The 18,875-nt window shown below is 37.1% G+C and overlaps 3 protein-coding genes across 3 annotated transcripts; 2 read left to right on the top strand and 1 right to left on the bottom strand.

Annotated features, from left to right (window-relative positions):
• Positions 1-462: 462 nt before the first annotated feature.
• On the bottom strand, positions 463-930 carry LOC143878985 (putative mitochondrial protein AtMg00860). Its single transcript, XM_077381196.1, has one exon. The coding sequence runs from the start codon at positions 928-930 to the stop codon at positions 463-465; it is 468 nt and encodes a 155-aa protein (XP_077237311.1).
• Positions 931-3,535: 2,605 nt separating this feature from the next.
• On the top strand, positions 3,536-9,792 carry LOC143878984 (uncharacterized). Its single transcript, XM_077381195.1, has 3 exons — positions 3,536-3,694; positions 5,335-5,505; positions 9,712-9,792. Exons 1-3 carry the CDS (start codon positions 3,536-3,538, stop codon positions 9,790-9,792), a joined length of 411 nt encoding a protein of 136 aa, XP_077237310.1.
• On the top strand, positions 9,087-13,960 carry LOC143880286 (transcription initiation factor TFIID subunit 1-like). Its single transcript, XM_077383139.1, has 3 exons — positions 9,087-9,220; positions 9,712-10,869; positions 13,453-13,960. The coding sequence occupies exons 2-3, from the start codon at positions 9,877-9,879 to the stop codon at positions 13,813-13,815; spliced, it is 1,356 nt and encodes a 451-aa protein (XP_077239254.1). The 5' UTR covers positions 9,087-9,220; positions 9,712-9,876; the 3' UTR covers positions 13,816-13,960.
• Positions 13,961-18,875: the final 4,915 nt, after the last annotated feature.

Raw genomic sequence — 18,875 nt, 5'->3', positions numbered from 1 at the left:
ATTCAATCAAGGGAAGGTGATCATCCTAAGATCCTTTCAGATCCATTACACAAGCCCTGAGCATGTCTTCAAAAATTTGGATGGTTCTTTCAGATTGTCCATCTGTCTGAGGATGGAAAGCTGTATTGAACTTACGGGAAGATCCCATTGTTGAATGTAAGCTATTCCAAAACTGAGACATAAATCAGGTGTCCCGATCAGATACAATGATTTTAGGCACACCATGGTATTTAACTATCTGATCAACATACAATCTGGCCAATCTTTCAGGTTAGCTTTTTCTGGGTGATAGCTTATGGTTAAGTCGTAGTCCTTCAATAGTTCTAACCAACGCCTCTATCTCATATTCAATTCTTTCTGAGTAAAAATATACTTCAGACTCTTATGATCAGTAAAGATTTCACAAGGTTCTCCATACAGATAATGCCTCCAAATTTTTAAAGCAAACACAATGGCTGCCAATTATAAATCATGAGTCAGATAGTTTTCTTCATAAGGTCTCAACTGGTGTGATGCATATGCAATCACTTTGCCATTCTGCATTAACACAAAACCTAAGCCTTTCTTCAAGGCATCAATGTAAATTACAAATCCCATTCCGCTAACAGGCAAGGTTAGGATGGGAGCAGAAACTAGCCTTTGTTTTAATTCCTGAAAACTCTTTTCACAATCCTCAAACCAAACAAATTTTGTCCCTTTCCGTGTTAAACGGGTCAAAAGGGCAGCTATACGCGAAAAGTCCTGAACAAAGCGGCGGTAGTAACCCGCCAAACCCAGAAAACTATGAATTTCAGGAACATTATTCGGTCTATTCCATAACATTACCGCCTCAATCTTCTTTGGGTCTACTGATACTCCGTCTTTAGAAACCACATGGCCCAAAAAAGGAGATTGAATCGATCCAGAATTCACACTTCTTAAGTTTCCCATATAGCTTCTCTTTTCTTAAGGTTTCTAAAACAACTCTGAGGTGATACTCATGGTCAGACTGACTTTTAGAGTATACCAGAATGTCATCAATGAACACAACCACAAATTGATCTAACAATGGTCTAAATATCCTGTTCATCAGGTCCATAAAAGCTGCCGGGGCATTGGTTAATCCAAACGGCATTACCAGAAACTCATAATGGCCATACCGTGTTCGGAAGGCAGTCTTCGGAACATCTTCTGACTTGATTCTAAGCTGATGATAACCCGATCAAAGGTTGATCTTGGAAAACACACATGCCCCTTGCAATTGATCAAACAAATCATTTATCCGCCGAAGCGGATATTTGTTCTTTATAGTAACCTTGTTCAATTCGTTGTAATCTATGCATAATCTCATACTTCAATCTTTCTTTTTAATGAACAAGACTGGTGCAAACCAAGGTGAAACACTGGGTCGCACAAAACCTTTATCTAATAGTTCTTCCATTTGATTTTTCAATTCTTTCAATTCCAAAGGTGCCATACGATACGGGGCCTTCAAAATAGGAGCCATTTCAGGAGTTAAATCAACAGTAAATTCAACTTCTCTTCTAGGAGGTAGACCTGGAAGGTCTTCAGAAAATACATCTATAAAATCCCTAACTATAGGGATGTTCTCAATTTTCATATCATTATCATTAACCTCAACTACTGAGGCCAAGAAAGCTTCGCAACCTTGTCTAAGAAGTTGACAAGCTTGCATCACAGACAAAACTATAGGAGCCGAGTGAGCTCCACTCCCTTGAAATAAAACTTTTCTTCCCTAGGGATTTCAAAATTCAGTATCTTCTTATTGCAGTTTACCAAAGCATAATGGGTTGACAACCAATCCATTCCCAACACATCAAAATCAGACAATTCTAGCAAGATAAGATCCGCTAGCATTTCTCTGTTCGCAATTCTAATTTGGCACATCTTACAAATTTGGTTAGTAAAAATTTCTTTGCCTACTGGAGTGGTAACACACAGATCATAATCAAGAAGTGAAGTGGGCAAACAGTGCAGTGCAGTAAAAGTAGATAAAACAAATGAGTGTGTCGCACCAGAATCAAATAATGCATGACCATAAGAGGATGCTCTGGCAGAGTACCTGATACTACTGTGCCAGCAACCTGAGCATCCTGATGAGTAAGGGCGAAAGATCGTGCCGGAACACGAGGCCTGTCAGTCCTTTGCTGCACTTGGGAATTAAGTTGTGCAGCTCTGCTTTGAATAGTCTGAGTTTGAACTGTCTGAGCTCGAACAGTAGGTGTCCCCTGAACTAATTGGGCATCGCCTGGTGGATGAAGACACTCTGCAATTCTGTGGCCTACCTCGCCACATCAAAAATAAGCTCTAGTATTCCATCTGCAGGTATCAGTGGGATGGTTCTTCCCACAACGTTCACATTTAGGGGCAATCAAATACAAGTGTGACAATCCAAGAGGGGGGTGAATTGGTCAATTAGAAATTTTAGGCTTAATTAAGGGAGATTAAAAATTAATCTTCTAATTAAGCACTAATTAGTCTAACCCTTGATCAAATATGTATATCAATAAAAGCTAGGATTTGGACTTTCTAATCATGCATATTTACTAACCCTTGTTCAAATGGATATCATAATGCAATTACGGTTTATAACATTTAACACAAGTGCATTTACTAACCCTTATTCAATTAAAGCATAAACACCAAAAAGGTTAGAGATTACTAATCATCATGCGTGCAAGAGAGAAGGAAAAGAGACGTTCACAAGGAACATAAGATTTATAGTGGTTCGGTCACAACTTGACCTACTCTACTCTTCCAAGTTTACCTCTGTGGGGACAAATTCAAAAGAGGATTCCTTGATTAAAATATTTTTCTAATTTTTTTCAACTTGGGATAGGATGCAAAGTTTAAGTATGGGGGTATTCCTGTTCTTCTATTTTGAGTAATTTATCAAAGAAAAATGATTAGAATTTTTTTGGCTTTATTCTATAGTGAGATTTGGAAAGAAAAGTTTATTTTTAGAATTTTGTGTGTATATTCACAGCAAACACACACGAGACAAAACTCGTCTGCTAGGGTAACCTAGGGGTTTAAAGGCTTGTTGCACATGCTAAGTGCAATCGTGATTCCTACGAAAGTGAGTTAGGATTTTGTTTTTGTTTTTATTTTTATTTTTGTATATTTTCTTTTTGTTTGCTTGAGGACGAGCAAAGTTTAAGTATGGGGAAATCTGATGAGCACATTTATGTGTGAATTGTAGGTAGGAAAAGCATGCATTTTTGTTATTTAAAGCGGTACTACTAAGGTACTTTATCATTCGCCTTGTCAGACTTCAGTTGATTTTATTTTGTTATTCTTGTTTCTGATGGTCTTCTTTTTTATGTTCATCTATGATGGAACGGACTACAACCTGAGGTAATGGCCTTAATGGTAAGAAGCATGCCAAAATTTCTCGTCAACACCCCTTATACCTAATATTGTAACCCTTGCTTCTGAAAGAATTATGTATAGTACTCATATTCATTTCTTTCACATTTTTTTTAGATGTCTCTGGATTCTAAAGGGTTTGCTTTCCCTGTAGGGTATAACGTCTATGGTTGGAAAGGGACAATCACTAGAAGGAATGTATTACAAGGTCTCTGTTTCCTTTCCCATTGATTATCCAATCGAGTCTCCAAAGGTGAAATTCAAGACATTATGCTTCCATCCCAATGTAGATCTCTATGGCAGTGTTTGCTGGGACATTCTTCAGGTAAATGCCCATTCCTATTTCGAATCATGCCTAAACAAATACGGTACGTACCCTCCTTTCTATTTTTAGTCCTCATATTTTTCTTTCTATTTTTAACGCATTGAGGACAATGCATAATTCAAGTATGGAGAGTAGCTTTTATAAACTTTCCTTCTCTAGTCTTTTCTATAATTTAAAGTTAGAAAGTTTTTTTTCCTTTTGTTTTTGGTATTTCTCTCAAATTAGAAAGAACTTGTTATTCTTAGAAAGAAAGTTGTTTTCCTATTTTAAGAAAGAAAGTTAGTGGATATTTTAATTTTGGAATTTGAAAAATTAGAAAGAATACTTTTCTTTCTTAGTTTTGTTTTCTTTTGGAATCTTTCTTTTAAAAGGATTTGAATAAGAAATAGAAATAGAAACTTTGCTTTTTATATGGTATGGATAAAAAGGAAAGAAATGTTGAAACAAAAGAAAGAAAGAATGATTTTTAGAAAGTTTGCTTCTTGATTATAGTTTTGATTTGTAGCCTTTTTGACTTGAGCTATTAAGTCTGAAGGATTTTTACGCCTAGTTCCTTAAAGCCAACTGGCTTGAGAGCAACTGACTGAAAACTCCATACATGGGTCAATTAGAAAGCTTAATAAATCAAACCGTTGCACGTAATCAAAGGTAAAGTTTGAACTCATATGCATCAATGTCTATGACATATGCAAATCAAAGATTAGTCGAACACTGTTTAGTAGCCTGGGTGTCTGGTGCATGCCCTGCATGTCATTCACGCCAAAAGCAGTAGAGGATTACAAAAACTGAGTTCTATTCTTAGAAAGTAATGGAAAAGTGTAAAGGATGGTGGACCATATAAGATTGCAATTTTTCTATTAAGTTTCAAAATCAAATTTCTTTTATGGTACGATTACATTAGAGGCAAGTTTAAGGGAGCAAAGTAGGACAAATTCAAAAGAGGATTCCTTGATTAAAATATTTTTCTAATTTTTTTCAACTTGGGATAGGATGCAAAGTTTAAGTATGGGGGTATTCCTGTTCTTCTATTTTGAGTAATTTATCAAAGAAAAAGGATTATAATTTTTTTGGCTTTATTCTATAATGAGATTTGAAAAGAAAAGTTTATTTTTAGAATTTTGTGTGTATATTCACAGCAAACACACACGAGACAAAACTCGTCCGCTAGGGTAACCTAGGGGTTTAAAGGCTTGTTGCACATGCTAAGTGCAATCGTGATTCCTACGAAAGTGAGTTAGGATTTTGTTTTTGTTTGCTTGAGGACGAGCAAAGTTTAAGTATGGGAAAATCTGATGAGCACATTTATGTGTGAATTGTAGGTAGGAAAAGCATGCATTTTTGTTATTTAAACCGGTACTACTAAAGTACTTTATCATTCGCCTTGTCAGACTTCAGTTGATTTTATTTTGTTATTCTTGTTTCTGTTGGTCTTCTTTTTTATGTTCATCTATGATGGAACGGACTACAACCTGAGGTAATGGCCTTAATGGTAAGAAGCATGCCAAAATTTCTCGTCAACACCCCTTATACCTAATATTGTAACCCTTGCTTCTGAAAGAATTCTGTATAGTACTCATATTCATTTCTTCCACATTTTTTTTAGATGTCTCTGGATTCTAAAGGGTTTGCTTTCCATGTAGGGTATAACGTCTATGGTTGGAAAGGGACAATCACTAAAAGGAATGGTTTACAAGGTCTCTGTTTCCTTTCCCATTGATTATCCAATCGAGTCTCTAAAGGTGAAATTTAAGACATTGTGCTTCCATCCCAATGTAGATCTCTATGGCAGTGTTTGCTGGGACATTCTTCAGGTAAATGCCCATTCCTATTTCGAATCATGCCTAAACAAATATGGTACGTACCCTCCTTTCTATTTTTAGTTCTCATATTTTCTTTCTATTTTTAACGCATTGAGGACAATGCATAATTCAAGTATGGAGGGTAGCTTTTATAAACTTTCCTTCTCTAGTCTTTTCTATAATTTAAAGTTAGAAAGTTTCTTTTCCTTTTGTTTTTGGTATTTCTCTCAAATTAGAAAGAACTTGGTATTCTTAGAAAGAAAGTTGTTTTCCTATTTTAAGAAAGAAAGTTAGTGGATATTTTAATTTTGGATTTTGAAAAATTAGAAAGAATACTTTCCTTTCTTAGTTTTGTTTTCTTTTGGAATCTTTCAAGCAAAGGACATAAACAAGCCTGTAATTCAGAAAAGATGATTATAGAATATAAGAGGGTCGATTGAGATCCAAAAGTAAGCCTGAAGGCTATCAGAATATCATGCTACTATTTAGCTCTGTTCATCACAAAAATTAGCAAGCTAGGGCATTATGATTTATGAAGATTTTTTGTTATTTTTATTTAATTTTTGGCTAAGGTTTAAGCCAAGTTTTAATTTTCAGTTTTGATTTCGATCACCATGGAAATGGAAAGGTTTCGATTTCGGTTGGAAATTTTGGTGGAAATCATGTAAAATCACGAAGTACGGAGAATTATGCAATTGATAGGATTGGAAGATGAAACTTCAGGAAATAATAGAATAAGCACAAATACACACTTAGAAATCATCACATAAGGACAATTTTAAATTTTCACCGAAACCGACACGAAGTGTTTCTCTTTCCATCACCTCCAAAACCTAAACCGAAATGATTGAAATGTTTCCATTTCAATCCCCACCGAAACCGAAACAACCAAAATGCATAAACCAAAATTGTAAGTGTAATAGTGGTATACTACGGGGTTGAGCATCTAGCTCAATTGGTATAGACTTTTTTCTTTCACTCCGAGGTCAGGTGTTCGATCCCAGCTTACCCACCAAAAAAAATAGTGGTATACTTTTCTTCTTTTTTAATGGTAACAGATTTCAATAAAAGAAGGGAAGACCGAGAAAGTGAAAAAAAATAGTGGTACACTACTATTACGCAATTATATTTATATGAATTGCAAGTGAAATGTGGTGCATATATTATATATAAATATTTACATGAATTAAATGTGAAATTGGTATGTACAAAGTTATCATACATGCACGATAGTGCATGTCACTACGTGTTTGATGTTTTTAAACCATTATGGATGGCCTCTGTTGCATCAATACGGATATGAGTGTCGGAATCCGACACGGGTATCGAGTGTCGGATTCGGTAAACCCCAAAAAGAAAGACGTGTGGATTTGCTAAAATATTTTAATTAATTCTGAAATTTAAACTATAATAATATATTTACATTTTTTAGTAGGTTCAACAAGTATAATGTTTTATTTTCATATAAAAAATATAAAAAACATATTATTAGGATACATAAAACTTAAAACATGCAGTAATTGTAAGGTTGTGGTAGCTATATTCAGAAAAAAAAAAATTAAAAGAGACCTAGAAGTGTGTGATTTTTTTTTAATGGTAAAATAATATATTAAAAAGTTGGATAACCCATGATCAATAAGATCAAATACGAATAGAAACCAGCAAGGAGGCTAGGACTGCCTATCCATGCCAGGAATAGTTATATAGATGACAATAGCCCTTTCAGGGTGGCCAAAAATAAAAAACCTCAAGATTCGCCTTGGATACCCCCTCTTTAGCCATACGATCAGCATCCCTATTTGCTAATCTCTTAACATGGGGGAAAGAGATCGCCGAACCTTCTATATCCTGGATTTTATCAAACCATGGAGCAAACCTCCAAGGAATGAGAAAGCTGCCCTTCAGCCTACATTATGGGAGTCTAATTCAACTATTACTTTGTCCGTTAGTGAGGGGTCAATCAGTCTTAATCCCGAAGGACAGCCCTCACCTCCGCCTCATTTGAATCCATTGAGTATATCGGATCTGAGAAAGCCCATTAGATGTTATCAAATTCATCTTTTAGGACGCCTCCAATCTCATCTGGCCCTGGGTTCCCCATATGCTTCAACCGAAATTTCGTTTTTCACCCTCACAAAATTTCCACAGAGATGTTAAAGATTTCCACCGAAAAAGTCACCAAGGCATCAAACTATTGGCATCACATGGGCTGAACAATGTGGTGATCGAAGGAGACTCCCTAAATGTAATTAAGTGGCTCAAAGGATCTCTAAAGAACCCTTGGAGATTCGATTCATTCTTTGATAAAATTTCAGATTGCCCCACATCTATGGTACTATCTTTTCATCATGTTTGTAGATGGGCTAATGAGGTGGCCAATAGATTGGCTAGATTGGGAGTGTAAAAGGAATCTTTGGCCCTTTTTGACTCCCTTCCTCCTTGACTTATCTTTGGTGCCCTTGTACTTGCCTTTCTGTTCTTTATGTTTGTAATCCGACCACCTCAGTCTTTTTTAATAAAATTGGCGATCATTCAAAAAAAAAAAAAAGATTTCCACCAAAATTGCCGAAATTACTGAAATTTTATACATTTTGGTGGAAATTATAAAAAAAAAACAGAAATTTTTATCAAGGTTCTACATGATTTCGGCTGAAATTTTCATTTCGGTTTCGGTCACAGCCGAAACCGACTTTTAAATGCTTGTCCATATGTTTCCGTGATTTTACAAGATTTTCACTGAATTTTCCAACCCAAACCGAATGTTTAAAAAAAAAACGAAATTGAAAGGTTTCTGTTTCTGTGGTGACCGAATCAAAATCCAAACCGAATTTTAAAACCTTGTCTTATACTGATTCATGCATAAATAAGTGATTATTTCCTGAAAATTAGTAGTGGGTTGAGCAGTTATAAGTTATAACTAAAAGTTCTATAGCTAGAATTTACTGCTGACAATGTCTGTGTCCGTTCATCCATGTAATGTACTCCTGCAGTCCTGCTTTAAAGATATGTTTATTGAGAGAAGTACTTGTTTCCTATCATTTTCTATAAAGCAAAGCTGTGTTACTCCAGATTTTAATACATCTCAATTAAAATGTAGAATATATAGCAATCATGTAATGGCAATGTAGAACACTACTACTGTGGCACCCATATAACAGTTAGTATTCAATGTATATTATAGTAATTCATGCATAAATAAGTGTAGAAAGCTATCCTGTGTATTACTGTAACATACAGTTGGCGTTCACTATTCTGTAGATGATGAAGCTGATGGGGGTAAAAAGAAGAAGGCTTGGCCTGTTGGGAAGTTTGAGGCAGGGTTGGGCCCACAATTTGTTTTTAGTTCTAAAAATGCTGACTACGCAAAGAAAACCAATACTATAATCAAGAAAGTCATTCGCACACCCCAACCTTATGGATCATTTACCTCCAAGCAGATCATCATTCGCAACTCAATGGGGGTAATTTTAATCTACGTAAGGGTTCCATTTTCTTGGATCTCTGGTTTTGGTTCCTTTATTAAGTCATTTCTACTTAATAAATTATTCATTTTGAATTGAATAAATCAGCATTTCTACTTCCAATGCTCGGTGAATACAGGTGGAAAGTTTTCTTGCTAAAAAGAAACAAGTTAGGAGAACTAAAGGCAAAGAAAGGAAATGCAAAGGGCGATGTCCGTTTGGGAGCAATGAAAAAGAAAAGTATAGGAGCGGGATATGGATTTAAGGTAGCCCACCAATGATTTACTCTATACCTGGTATATAAGTAATATTTCCATGGTTTGATGATTTTCTTATTCTGAATTTTGTGAAATTGGAAATTTGATTGCCATTTAATATGAAAATTAAAATAAAGACCCTGGCTATGTAGATGATATCTATATGGGTTTTCAATTAAGGATACAATACGATAAACTAGCTTTTCCTTTGCCCACGCATCATACTGAGTGTTCCATTTTTTCTGCCAAGTGTTGGCCATTGTCGGTAAATTGTAAGGACATGTCTTTAAGTGAACAATCAAATGTTTTCACATAATTTTTTTCTTGTACCATGCCTAATATCATGTAGGAGAGCTCAAGGCCGTATCTCTTAAAATGAAAAAATATACCAAAGTAACTTCATCTATATTTTTATATTATTGCTAAATACACTGTTCTTTTGCTTCAATATAAAGTTGTTGAGTTTATATCCTTTTTATTTATATTTTCTGTAAATCCAGGTTATTAAGGAGAAGAAACATACTGAGAAACCAACGAGAGAAAGCTTTGTCTGTGGAGCATGCGGTCAGGTGTGTGGCTAGCCATATAACTATGCATTGGTTAGGCAAAATGGACCATCTTTCTCGTTAGTGACTGTTCACCTTGTGGTTGACCAGCTGGGACACATGAGGACCAACAAGAACTGCCCCAAGTTTCCTCTGGGAGTACCAATCGAAAATACGGTGCCGGAAAACCAATCAGGGAAATCTCATATCCATGATGCTTCCACCCAGCCCCAGCAGAAAACTCCAGCCAAGAAGTTATTAACTAAAGGTGTGGCAAAAAGTGCTGCTGTCGAAATGCCTGAAAGCACTGAAAATTTGGGGTCAAAACTGCCTTCCAAAATACTTCCTTTGAAACTCAAATGTGGGCCCTCTGACAAGTTAAGTGAGAAAAATGTGGCTGGCACTCAGGGTTCTGACAAGCAGGTCGCGGGCGACCCAGAAGCAGGGAATATTGCCAATATTGCCATTGGTAAGATAAATAAACTTAAGATTTCCAGCAAGATGAAATCTGAGGACCTGCAAATTGAGTCACAGAAGCCTTTGGTTGTGATACGGCCACCTGTCGAGGCAGATAGGGACCCACCTCGCAAGAACATTATCATCAAACAACCGAAGGAGATTATTAATGTGGAGCAAATAAAAAATGCACTGGGCCCAGGAATCGAGGATGGATTTAGAAGGCCTGAGAAGATGGTTGACCTGTCAAGCTTTATTCCCCGCAGAAAGGGCCTCAAATATTTGGCTGAGCAGGAGGCACAAAGGAAAACCTATGAGGAGAGGAGATTGTGGGAAGTGGAAGAGAAGAGGAGAAGCAAGGAGAGGATGAGGGACGAGAGGGCTTGGAGAGAAGAAAGACAGATGCGAGAAGAGCAACAGATAGAATTAGATCTTGGAAGGCATGAAAGCAGGGTGCAAGAGGAAAGGCAAAAGGCAAATAAGAAGAAAAAGAAGGGACGCAAGTTGAAGGATGAGTATTTAGAGGAGCATAGGGAAAATAGAAAAGACCGAAGGATTCCGGAAAGGGACCGAGCTGCCAAGAGGCGGCCTGTGTTTGATTTGGGGAATTATGCCACAGAATATGCCCCTCCAACAAAGCGCCGTAGAGCGGGAGAGGTAATCTTGTATTCCTGCATCTTCCTATTTACTACATTGCTTGAGTCTGGTCTTATAATACTGGTACACCCATCATTAGTCTAATGAAGTTTTGGGATGCTCTCCATGTTTTTTGCATGGAAAGACAAGGCATGCTCTCATTTCACTTTTTCTAAATGCAAACCGAGCCACTCGTATTGATGCCATTCTTCCAATAAACTACAAACAATTTGAGATACAGCAATTTGAGATTCAGAAGGGACATTTACCTTTAGGCCAAGGAAAAAAAAATTCTAAAATTTCCAACTTTTTTACGCCCTGAAAAGGATAATTGAACCAACGTATTCAAATTTTACTTTGAGAAACCTTCAATTTATGAAAATATCCATCGAAATTAACCATAATCACGTCATTTCTCTCTAAATTGTGGAATGAAAAAGTTTTCCCAAGAAAAAATTTCCACTAGAAATTCTTTCTTGCAATCCAAACAGGGTATGTGGGGATTCAAATTGAACTTTCTCAGGATTTTTTCTGATGATTTTCTAGGATCCACGTTTTCCATTTGATCCCGGATATGGATTGGGGATATTTATAGCAGAAGAGAAATTAGAGAATTTCTTGAATATTTTCAAAATTCTGTGAGATTTACACGTCTGTTTCATTTCTTTAACATAAAGTTATGCTATACCTACCTCTCTCTCTTATACAAGGGTAAGATTGTAAGGATGAGATTATTTCTAATACGTCCTCCGCTGCAGAGTCAGAGATATTTTTCCTATGACTTTTTAGTTCCCCTCTCTCTCTCTCTCTCTCTCAAAGTCACATCAAAGCAGGTTTGATAGGTCAGAGATTTTTTCCCTGAAAAATCTATAAGCTTTTCTGAAAAATCCATATTTGGAATTTCGTTCAAGTATGGCATGAATGCCTGTTATTTCTCTCCAAAATGACTCCCCTTTCCTCTGCTAAAGGACAAAATAAACCTGTCTCCATACCGTGTGTGGAAGGAATAGATGTAAAGTCAACATTTACGTCTGTCCCAACCCCTCTCTCTATACAGTGTGCTGTTTTCCTCTCCCTCTAATCTATTAGAATATCATATTATGGGGATTGCTACCCTCCTTCTCAAAAAACACCTCCGCGCTGTTCCTTTGCATGTGATGACATCCATCTATGTTGATGATGACAGCATCTATGTTGACTTTTAACAGATTTTGTCTTATTCACTGCCGTGGCTGCCTTCACATGCAAAGGGCAGGCGCAAAGGTGTTTTCTGCAAAGGACGCTAGCAAATCCATCATATTATATAAGTAACGTCTGCTTCTTGCATGCATCTGCTGAGACCACTTTTCTAAATTTACCTCGTGAAGCCATTTCTCAGCCGTTTTTATTTACAAATGATGGCATCCACGAATTCACATGTAAAAGATTGTGGAGAAATGGCTTTCCGAGAAATTGCCTAGCAAATTCCTTTTTTTAATATATTGTGGACTGTACAGCCCACACCATAGGATGATCCAAACCGTCGATTTGATGGACCGCAATGCAAATAGGTTGGGCCCTATAAATCATTTCCATAGGATGATCCTAGCCCACCAATCTATAGAGAAACTATGTATAATCAAACCTCAATAGATCGGAGGCTAGGATCATCCTATGGAAATTATTTTACGCCAAAACATATTTACATTGTGGCCTACCAAAACTCATCACATGGTTGGGAAGATACAATGCATGTATTCATCGGGATATGCTAGGCAATTATTTCACTAAAAGCCATTTTTGCGGCTGACTTTTGCATGTTAGAAAAGCCACACGGGCTCATTTTTTCGGCAGATTTTGTCCTCATTTTATTCATTTGAGGTGGTTATTTTCGTATACAAAAGGTAGCCATGAAACTGCTTCCCACAAATTTTCCCTAGCAAATGCCACATTCAAAATTCAATTAATTTTTTTTATGTTATCTCTACATATTTTTAGACAATTTCAACCTTCATTTATTTTTCTAATCCCTAAATTTGTATTTGATTTCTTTATTATGGAAACCACTCGAGATTGGAGTGTTAGGATTATCCTATAAAAATGATTTTTGAGGCAGAACCTATTTACGTTGTGGCCCATCTTATGGACAATTTGGATCATCCTATGGTGCAAGCTCTACAGTACTTTTTGGTGCTTTTTCTTTTCAGAAACTTTGTAATTGACTTGATTCGTAGGTTTAGGTAGTAAATTAGGGCACAACCTATTGATGTTGTGTTCCATCACATGGACGGTTTGGATCAACCCGTGATGTGGTCCGTACAGTTCTTTGTCGGCCCGTTTTTTACTATATATATATATATATATATATATATATATATATATATATATATATATATATATTTGTAGCCTTATGGAATCTCCATGGAATGATCATGAATTAATGCTAGTCATTGTTCTGTGGTACTTCATGAAGATTTGGGCCAAGTTGCCTGTATCTTCTGCCACTTCTTTCTCAAACCAAATCCTAATCTGCACGTATACATTTACTCAAAATGTACATAATTACATGCATGCATGCATGCATAGATACATTGTCATGGCTCTAATTGTACAATTCCTGCATAGGTTGCACTGTCAAACATTTTAGGGAATATCGTGGAAGGCCTCAGGGATACGAAAGAAATATCATATCTTTTCCTGAAGCCGGTGTCAAAGAAAGAAGCTCCCGATTATCTGGACTTCATAACAACGCCGATGGATCTTTCGACGATTAGAGAGAAGGTGAGGAGGCAGAACTACAAGAGCAGGGAAGACTTCAGGCATGATGTGTGGCAGATTACTTATAATGCGCACTACTACAACGACAGCCGCAACCCTTCCATCCCTCCCCTTGGGGATCAGCTCTTGGAACTCTGTGACTATTTGTTGAAGGAACATGATGCTGGCTTGACTGAAGCTGAATCTGGTATTAAACTCAAAGATACTTAAAACATCTGCGAAAGTGTTATTTTCCTTTTGTCAAATGTGCATTATCTGCTGGTTTTATCTGTAAAAATATGGAGCCTTAAAAATTTCTTCAATTTTCGGTTGGTAAAAGAAGTGAAGGGAATAAATGATGCTTTAATTTTGTCTATCTATTGTGCCCCTTCTAAAAAAAGAAAAAGAAAAAAACAGACCACCCACGAGGGAAAATAAAAATACGGGAGAAGTACATTTACACCCCTCAACTATGGCCAAATTCCACTCCTGACCGTGGTATCGACTTCATCAAAGACACTCACTCATCTTTCTGACATTTTTAAGTAGACCCCCTCCGTTGACAGTCCGTTAGTTTAACCTGACAGAATGACTTTAACTGCGGTTAATATTTTGAAGACAAAAATACCCTCGTCACTGGTTTTAAGCCATTTGCAGAGGGATTAACGTCAAAATAAATACCCCAGTCACTGGTTTTAAGCCATTTGCAGAGGAATTAGGATTACGCATTTTCCTTCATGCCCACCGCCACCGTTGCCATCTCTGGCAACTGCCGTTGTCATCTCTGGCAACTGCCGTTGTCGCCATATACATGTCGCTCATTTTTGAAACCCGGTTCGTAAGCTAGAGCTCATATAAGCTTATATGAGCTAGAGTGCTCAAACACATGGGTCCCACATTTTTTGTGGTGATCCGAACCCTTCTTTTGCAAGGCCCCATCATAGATAGGGTGTGCACCAAAAATTAGGTCCATTGGATCATCCTAACCCTGCCAAAAGTGGAGGGCAAAAATGAGCAGATTTGTCGACAAACATTGTCTGTCCATTTTTCCCTCCACTTTTGGATGGGTTATTATGATCCTATGGACTTTATTTTTGGTACACACCCTATCTATATAAAGGCCAAATGTGGGACCCATGTGTTTGTGGAACTCTAGCTCATATAAGCTTCGTGAGCTCAAGCTCACGAGCTATATATATATATATATATATATATATATATATATATATATATATATATATATATATAAAAGAAAGTGTTCCTGAGCTCTAATCTATAACTCAAAAACACATGTGGCCCCACATTTTTTAGTCATCCAAAGCATTCACTTGGAACGCCCTTGCATGGATTGGGCGTGTACCAAAAATCAGCCATATAGGATCATCCTAACCCTGCCCTCTGTTGAGGGAAAAAATGGGCAGAAACATGGACACACAGTGTATGTCCATTTTCCACTCCACCTTTGATTGGGTTAGGATGATCCTATAGGGCTGATTTTTGGTACACACCCTATCCATGGAAGGGCGTTCCAAATGAATGCTTTGGATGCCCCAAAAAATGTGGGGCCACATGTGTTTTTGAGCTATAGCTTAGATAAGCTATAGCTTATGAACACTTTCCTCATATATATATATATATATATATATATATATATATATATATATATATATATATATATATATATATATATATATATATATGAGGAATAAGATTGTGCGGTCGACCGCACCAAGCTTAGGTGCGGTCGAGGGCCCCAAACTCACGTGGGCCCACTTTGTTAGGATGATCCAAAGCATTCATTTGAAAGGCCCTTACATAGATGAGGTATGTACAAAAAATCAGCTCCATAGGATCATCCTAACTCATCCATTTGTGGAGGTCAAAATGGACAGACACTGTTTGCCACAAATTTGACCATTTTTGCCCTCCACTTTTGGAGGGATTAGGATGATCCAATGGAGCTGATTTTTTGTACACACCCTATCTATGATGGGGCCTTGCAAGTGAATGGTTTTGATCAACACAAAAAATGTGGGACCCATGTGTTTGGGCCCTCGACCGCACCTAAGCTTAGGTGCGCTCGACCGCACACTCCTTTTGATTCCAAAAATCAGTTTTGGGCTCTTATATTGGTTGTCACAATCTGAAATTAATAGGGCTTAAAGCCCTAATCCACTAATTGTGAGCCCAAAACGGATTATTAGAGTCAAAATTATGTTTAATTTTGACTCCAAAAATCAGTTTTGGGCTCCCAATCGATTGTCACAATCTGAAATTAACATGGCTAAATCCCTAATCTAGTAATTGTGAGCTCAAAACTAATTATTGGAGTCAAAATTAATCATAAGTTTCACTCCAAAAATAAGTTATGGGCTCCCTGAAATGAAAAGGGCCTAAAGCCCACTCATTATGACAACCGATTGGCAGCCCTAAGGTCCTCTTCATTTCAGATTATGACAACTTATTATCAGCCCTAAACTGAGCCCAATAATAAGCTTGGGGTTCACAATCAGTTGCTATAATCTCAAAAGAACAGGGCCCAAACCAAAAAAGGGTTTGGGGAACACAATCAGTTGTCATAATCTAAAAAAGCAAAAAATGGGAGAGAGAGAGAGAGAGAGAGAGAGAGAGAAAGAGTTGTAGAGAGAGAGAGAGAGCAATAGAGTTGGAGAGAGAGAGAGAGAGTTGGGGAGTGAGAGGGGTTTACCTTTGAGAGAGGGAGAGTATGGTGAGATTGCGAGAGAGGCGGAGAGTCCGGAGAGATCGTCGCCGTCGAGAGAGAGAGAGAGAGAGAGAGAGAGAGAGAGAGAGAGAGAGAGAGAGAGAGAGAGAGAGGGGAAAGAAAACCTAGGTTAAATCATGTATTTTTTAACCCCCCTCCCTCTTTACTCCAGACACCCTCTTTAAAATAGAATATGTTCTTTTAACATAACCACCCCCCTTTTTTTTTTCACCCCACAGCCCCGTAATTCTTTAAAAAAAGAAAGAAAAAAAAACTTAAAACGTGTCAGGGTGCGCACCCGACATGCACCCAACCTTTAATTTTCATTTTTTTTTTTAGAAAAACTTAATTGGGTGCGTACCTGGTATGTACTCGGAACGTACCGGATACGCACCCGACACGGGTACGGTAGGTTGTTTTGAGTACCCATGTTTCCTAGTGGCCCACACTTCAGAAAGCCCCCTAGGGGGTGTCCTTCAATTGTGTGAGCCCTACACATTCCCCACTGCCCATTGTGGTCCTTGCTCTTGGATCTTCGAACTGAGCAAATGTAGATTTGATATTTCTGTGGAGTGCCAAATGCGAGCATAACTGGAAAATCTCAAACTCTGTAAAAAGAAAATAAATTGCTACGGACTTGTCAAACAGGTATTTGAGGATCCAACATAGCATATAATATTTTTTTTTGAAAATTGAACATAGCATATAATATAGTGACATGTTTTGTTTGTTCTTGTTATTTTTAGGAGAAAACCACTGCCATGGAGGGTTTTCCTGTATTTTTCATTATAAATAGTTCCTCTGTTTTGTCGTTGCTCTATTTTGTTTCGATATTCATGTCGGTGGAACTGTGGATAGGTCAAATGCTAATGCTACTGCTAAATATTTGTTCAATTAAAGTTGGGCTGTTTCCTCTATTGGTTTCTGGAAACATTTTTGTCTGCCATCTTTTTTGTGATATTTTCAGGTATTGCGAGGAGAGACCTTTACTTTTAGGGAATGTTGGGATGGGTGCAAGACTTTGCACTTATTATCAGAAATCAGCCCCTGGGGACCAACCCTCTTCCTTGCTCCAAAATGGAAGCAATAGTTTGGGGACAGTTGTCACTCTTGATCCTACCGACAAATCTCCATTCCTTGGAGATGTAAGACCTGGTTGCAGCCAATCGTCTCTTGAAACCAATATGTATCGAGCTCCTATATTTCCCCACAAACTATCGTCAACTGCTTATCTATTGGTTCGCTCAGCAAAGGGAAGGCTTTCTCTGAGGCGCATTGATAAACTGTATGTTGTTGGACAACAAGTTAGTTTTCCTTTGGTTAGTTTCCCTGCGACTACAAATAATGACCAAAATCATGCCTTTACCAAATGTTTGTCTGGTTGTGTCTTTTCTTTGGGATCCATATAACAGTAAGAACCAATAGGCGGTGCATAGTCCCTATCTCTAGGTAAAGCCATTTATTGCATAGTTAAACTTTTCTATTGGTGTTTCTCTCTTTTGTTTTGGTCTTCAATGATTACTGAACTTTTATGAAGTTATGATTCCACATCTACATTTTCCATTGGTACCTGCAAACATTCTGTTTCTCTGATGTTAAGAGAAAATCACGCTCTCAAGGAAACACTGGGAAAACATACATGAAACATAACGCAAACGTATACAAAATGTGAGGGAAACATAGTTGGATATGTGAAAAATGCTTTTAATGGGTATACGAAATATAACATAAGCAATTCAAATGCAATCCAAAGCGATGGATATACTTTTCATGTTATATCAATTGGACTTAGTAACCTCTGTAAGACAACCAATACACCGGATTTCAGACTTAGTAACCTCTATAATTCCTGAACACATGATCTATCTATCTATCCATCTATCCATCTCTCTCTCTCTATGTCTCTCTATTCGTCTATGACTCTCTCTCTCTCTATGTCTCTCTATTCGTCTTTGTCTCTCTCTCTCTATGTCTCTCTATTCATCTCTCCCTCTCTCTCTCTATATATATATATATATACATATACATATATATATATATATATATACATATATATATATATATATATATATGTGTGTGTGTGTGTGTGTGTGTGTGTGTGTGTGTAGAGAGCATGGTTTTAAATTTCGACCGAAACGAAATGGGTACGAAATTGAAATTACGAAATTTCGGCGTAATAAATGCTTAATTTTGATTATTTTATTACTTTACCAAATTTTGACCAAAATTACGGAAATTTCGGCTGAAAAAACCGGTATTTTTTGGGCCAGTACCCAATTTCAACTGAAATTTCATGATTTCGGCTGAAATTTCAGTTTCTGGAAACACTGAAATTTTGGCCGAAATCGAAATTTAAAACCTTGGTAGAGAGAGAGAGAGAGAGAGAGAGAGAGAGGTGTTTCTATTGATGATGAACCAATTCATATTATTACTGATTTTGATGGAAGAAAAATCGTTTTACATGTAAAAAATAAGATGTTCAATGAATTAGGGTTTCAATTGATCTTTGAGTTGATTTTCCTACTCAAAGAATGAAAATTTTGATCAAGGGTCCATGACGACAAGCCAC

Source organism: Tasmannia lanceolata, unplaced genomic scaffold (assembly GCF_043159265.1).
Source record: "Tasmannia lanceolata isolate RefF3 unplaced genomic scaffold, GAP_Taslan_0.1 ptg000006l, whole genome shotgun sequence".
Classification (NCBI taxonomy): Eukaryota; Viridiplantae; Streptophyta; class Magnoliopsida; order Canellales; family Winteraceae; genus Tasmannia; species Tasmannia lanceolata.
Note: the sequence above shows the minus strand (reverse complement) of the source record. Positions and strands in the feature narration are given on the sequence as shown.

Bases quoted from the DNA above. Each gene is read 5' to 3' on its own strand.
- LOC143878985 (XM_077381196.1), bottom strand. From the start codon at position 930: ATGGGAAACTTAAGAAGTGTGAATTCTGGATCGATTCAATCTCCTTTT.
- LOC143878984 (XM_077381195.1), top strand. From the start codon at position 3,536: ATGGTTGGAAAGGGACAATCACTAGAAGGAATGTATTACAAGGTCTCT. The intron at 3,695-5,334 runs GTAAATGCCCAT...CTTTCCATGTAG, and splicing joins TTTGCTGGGACATTCTTCAG to GGTATAACGTCTATGGTTGG. The intron at 5,506-9,711 runs GTAAATGCCCAT...CTGTAAATCCAG, and splicing joins TTTGCTGGGACATTCTTCAG to GTTATTAAGGAGAAGAAACA.
- LOC143880286 (XM_077383139.1), top strand. From the start codon at position 9,877: ATGAGGACCAACAAGAACTGCCCCAAGTTTCCTCTGGGAGTACCAATC. The intron at 10,870-13,452 runs GTAATCTTGTAT...ATTCCTGCATAG, and splicing joins AGCGCCGTAGAGCGGGAGAG to GTTGCACTGTCAAACATTTT.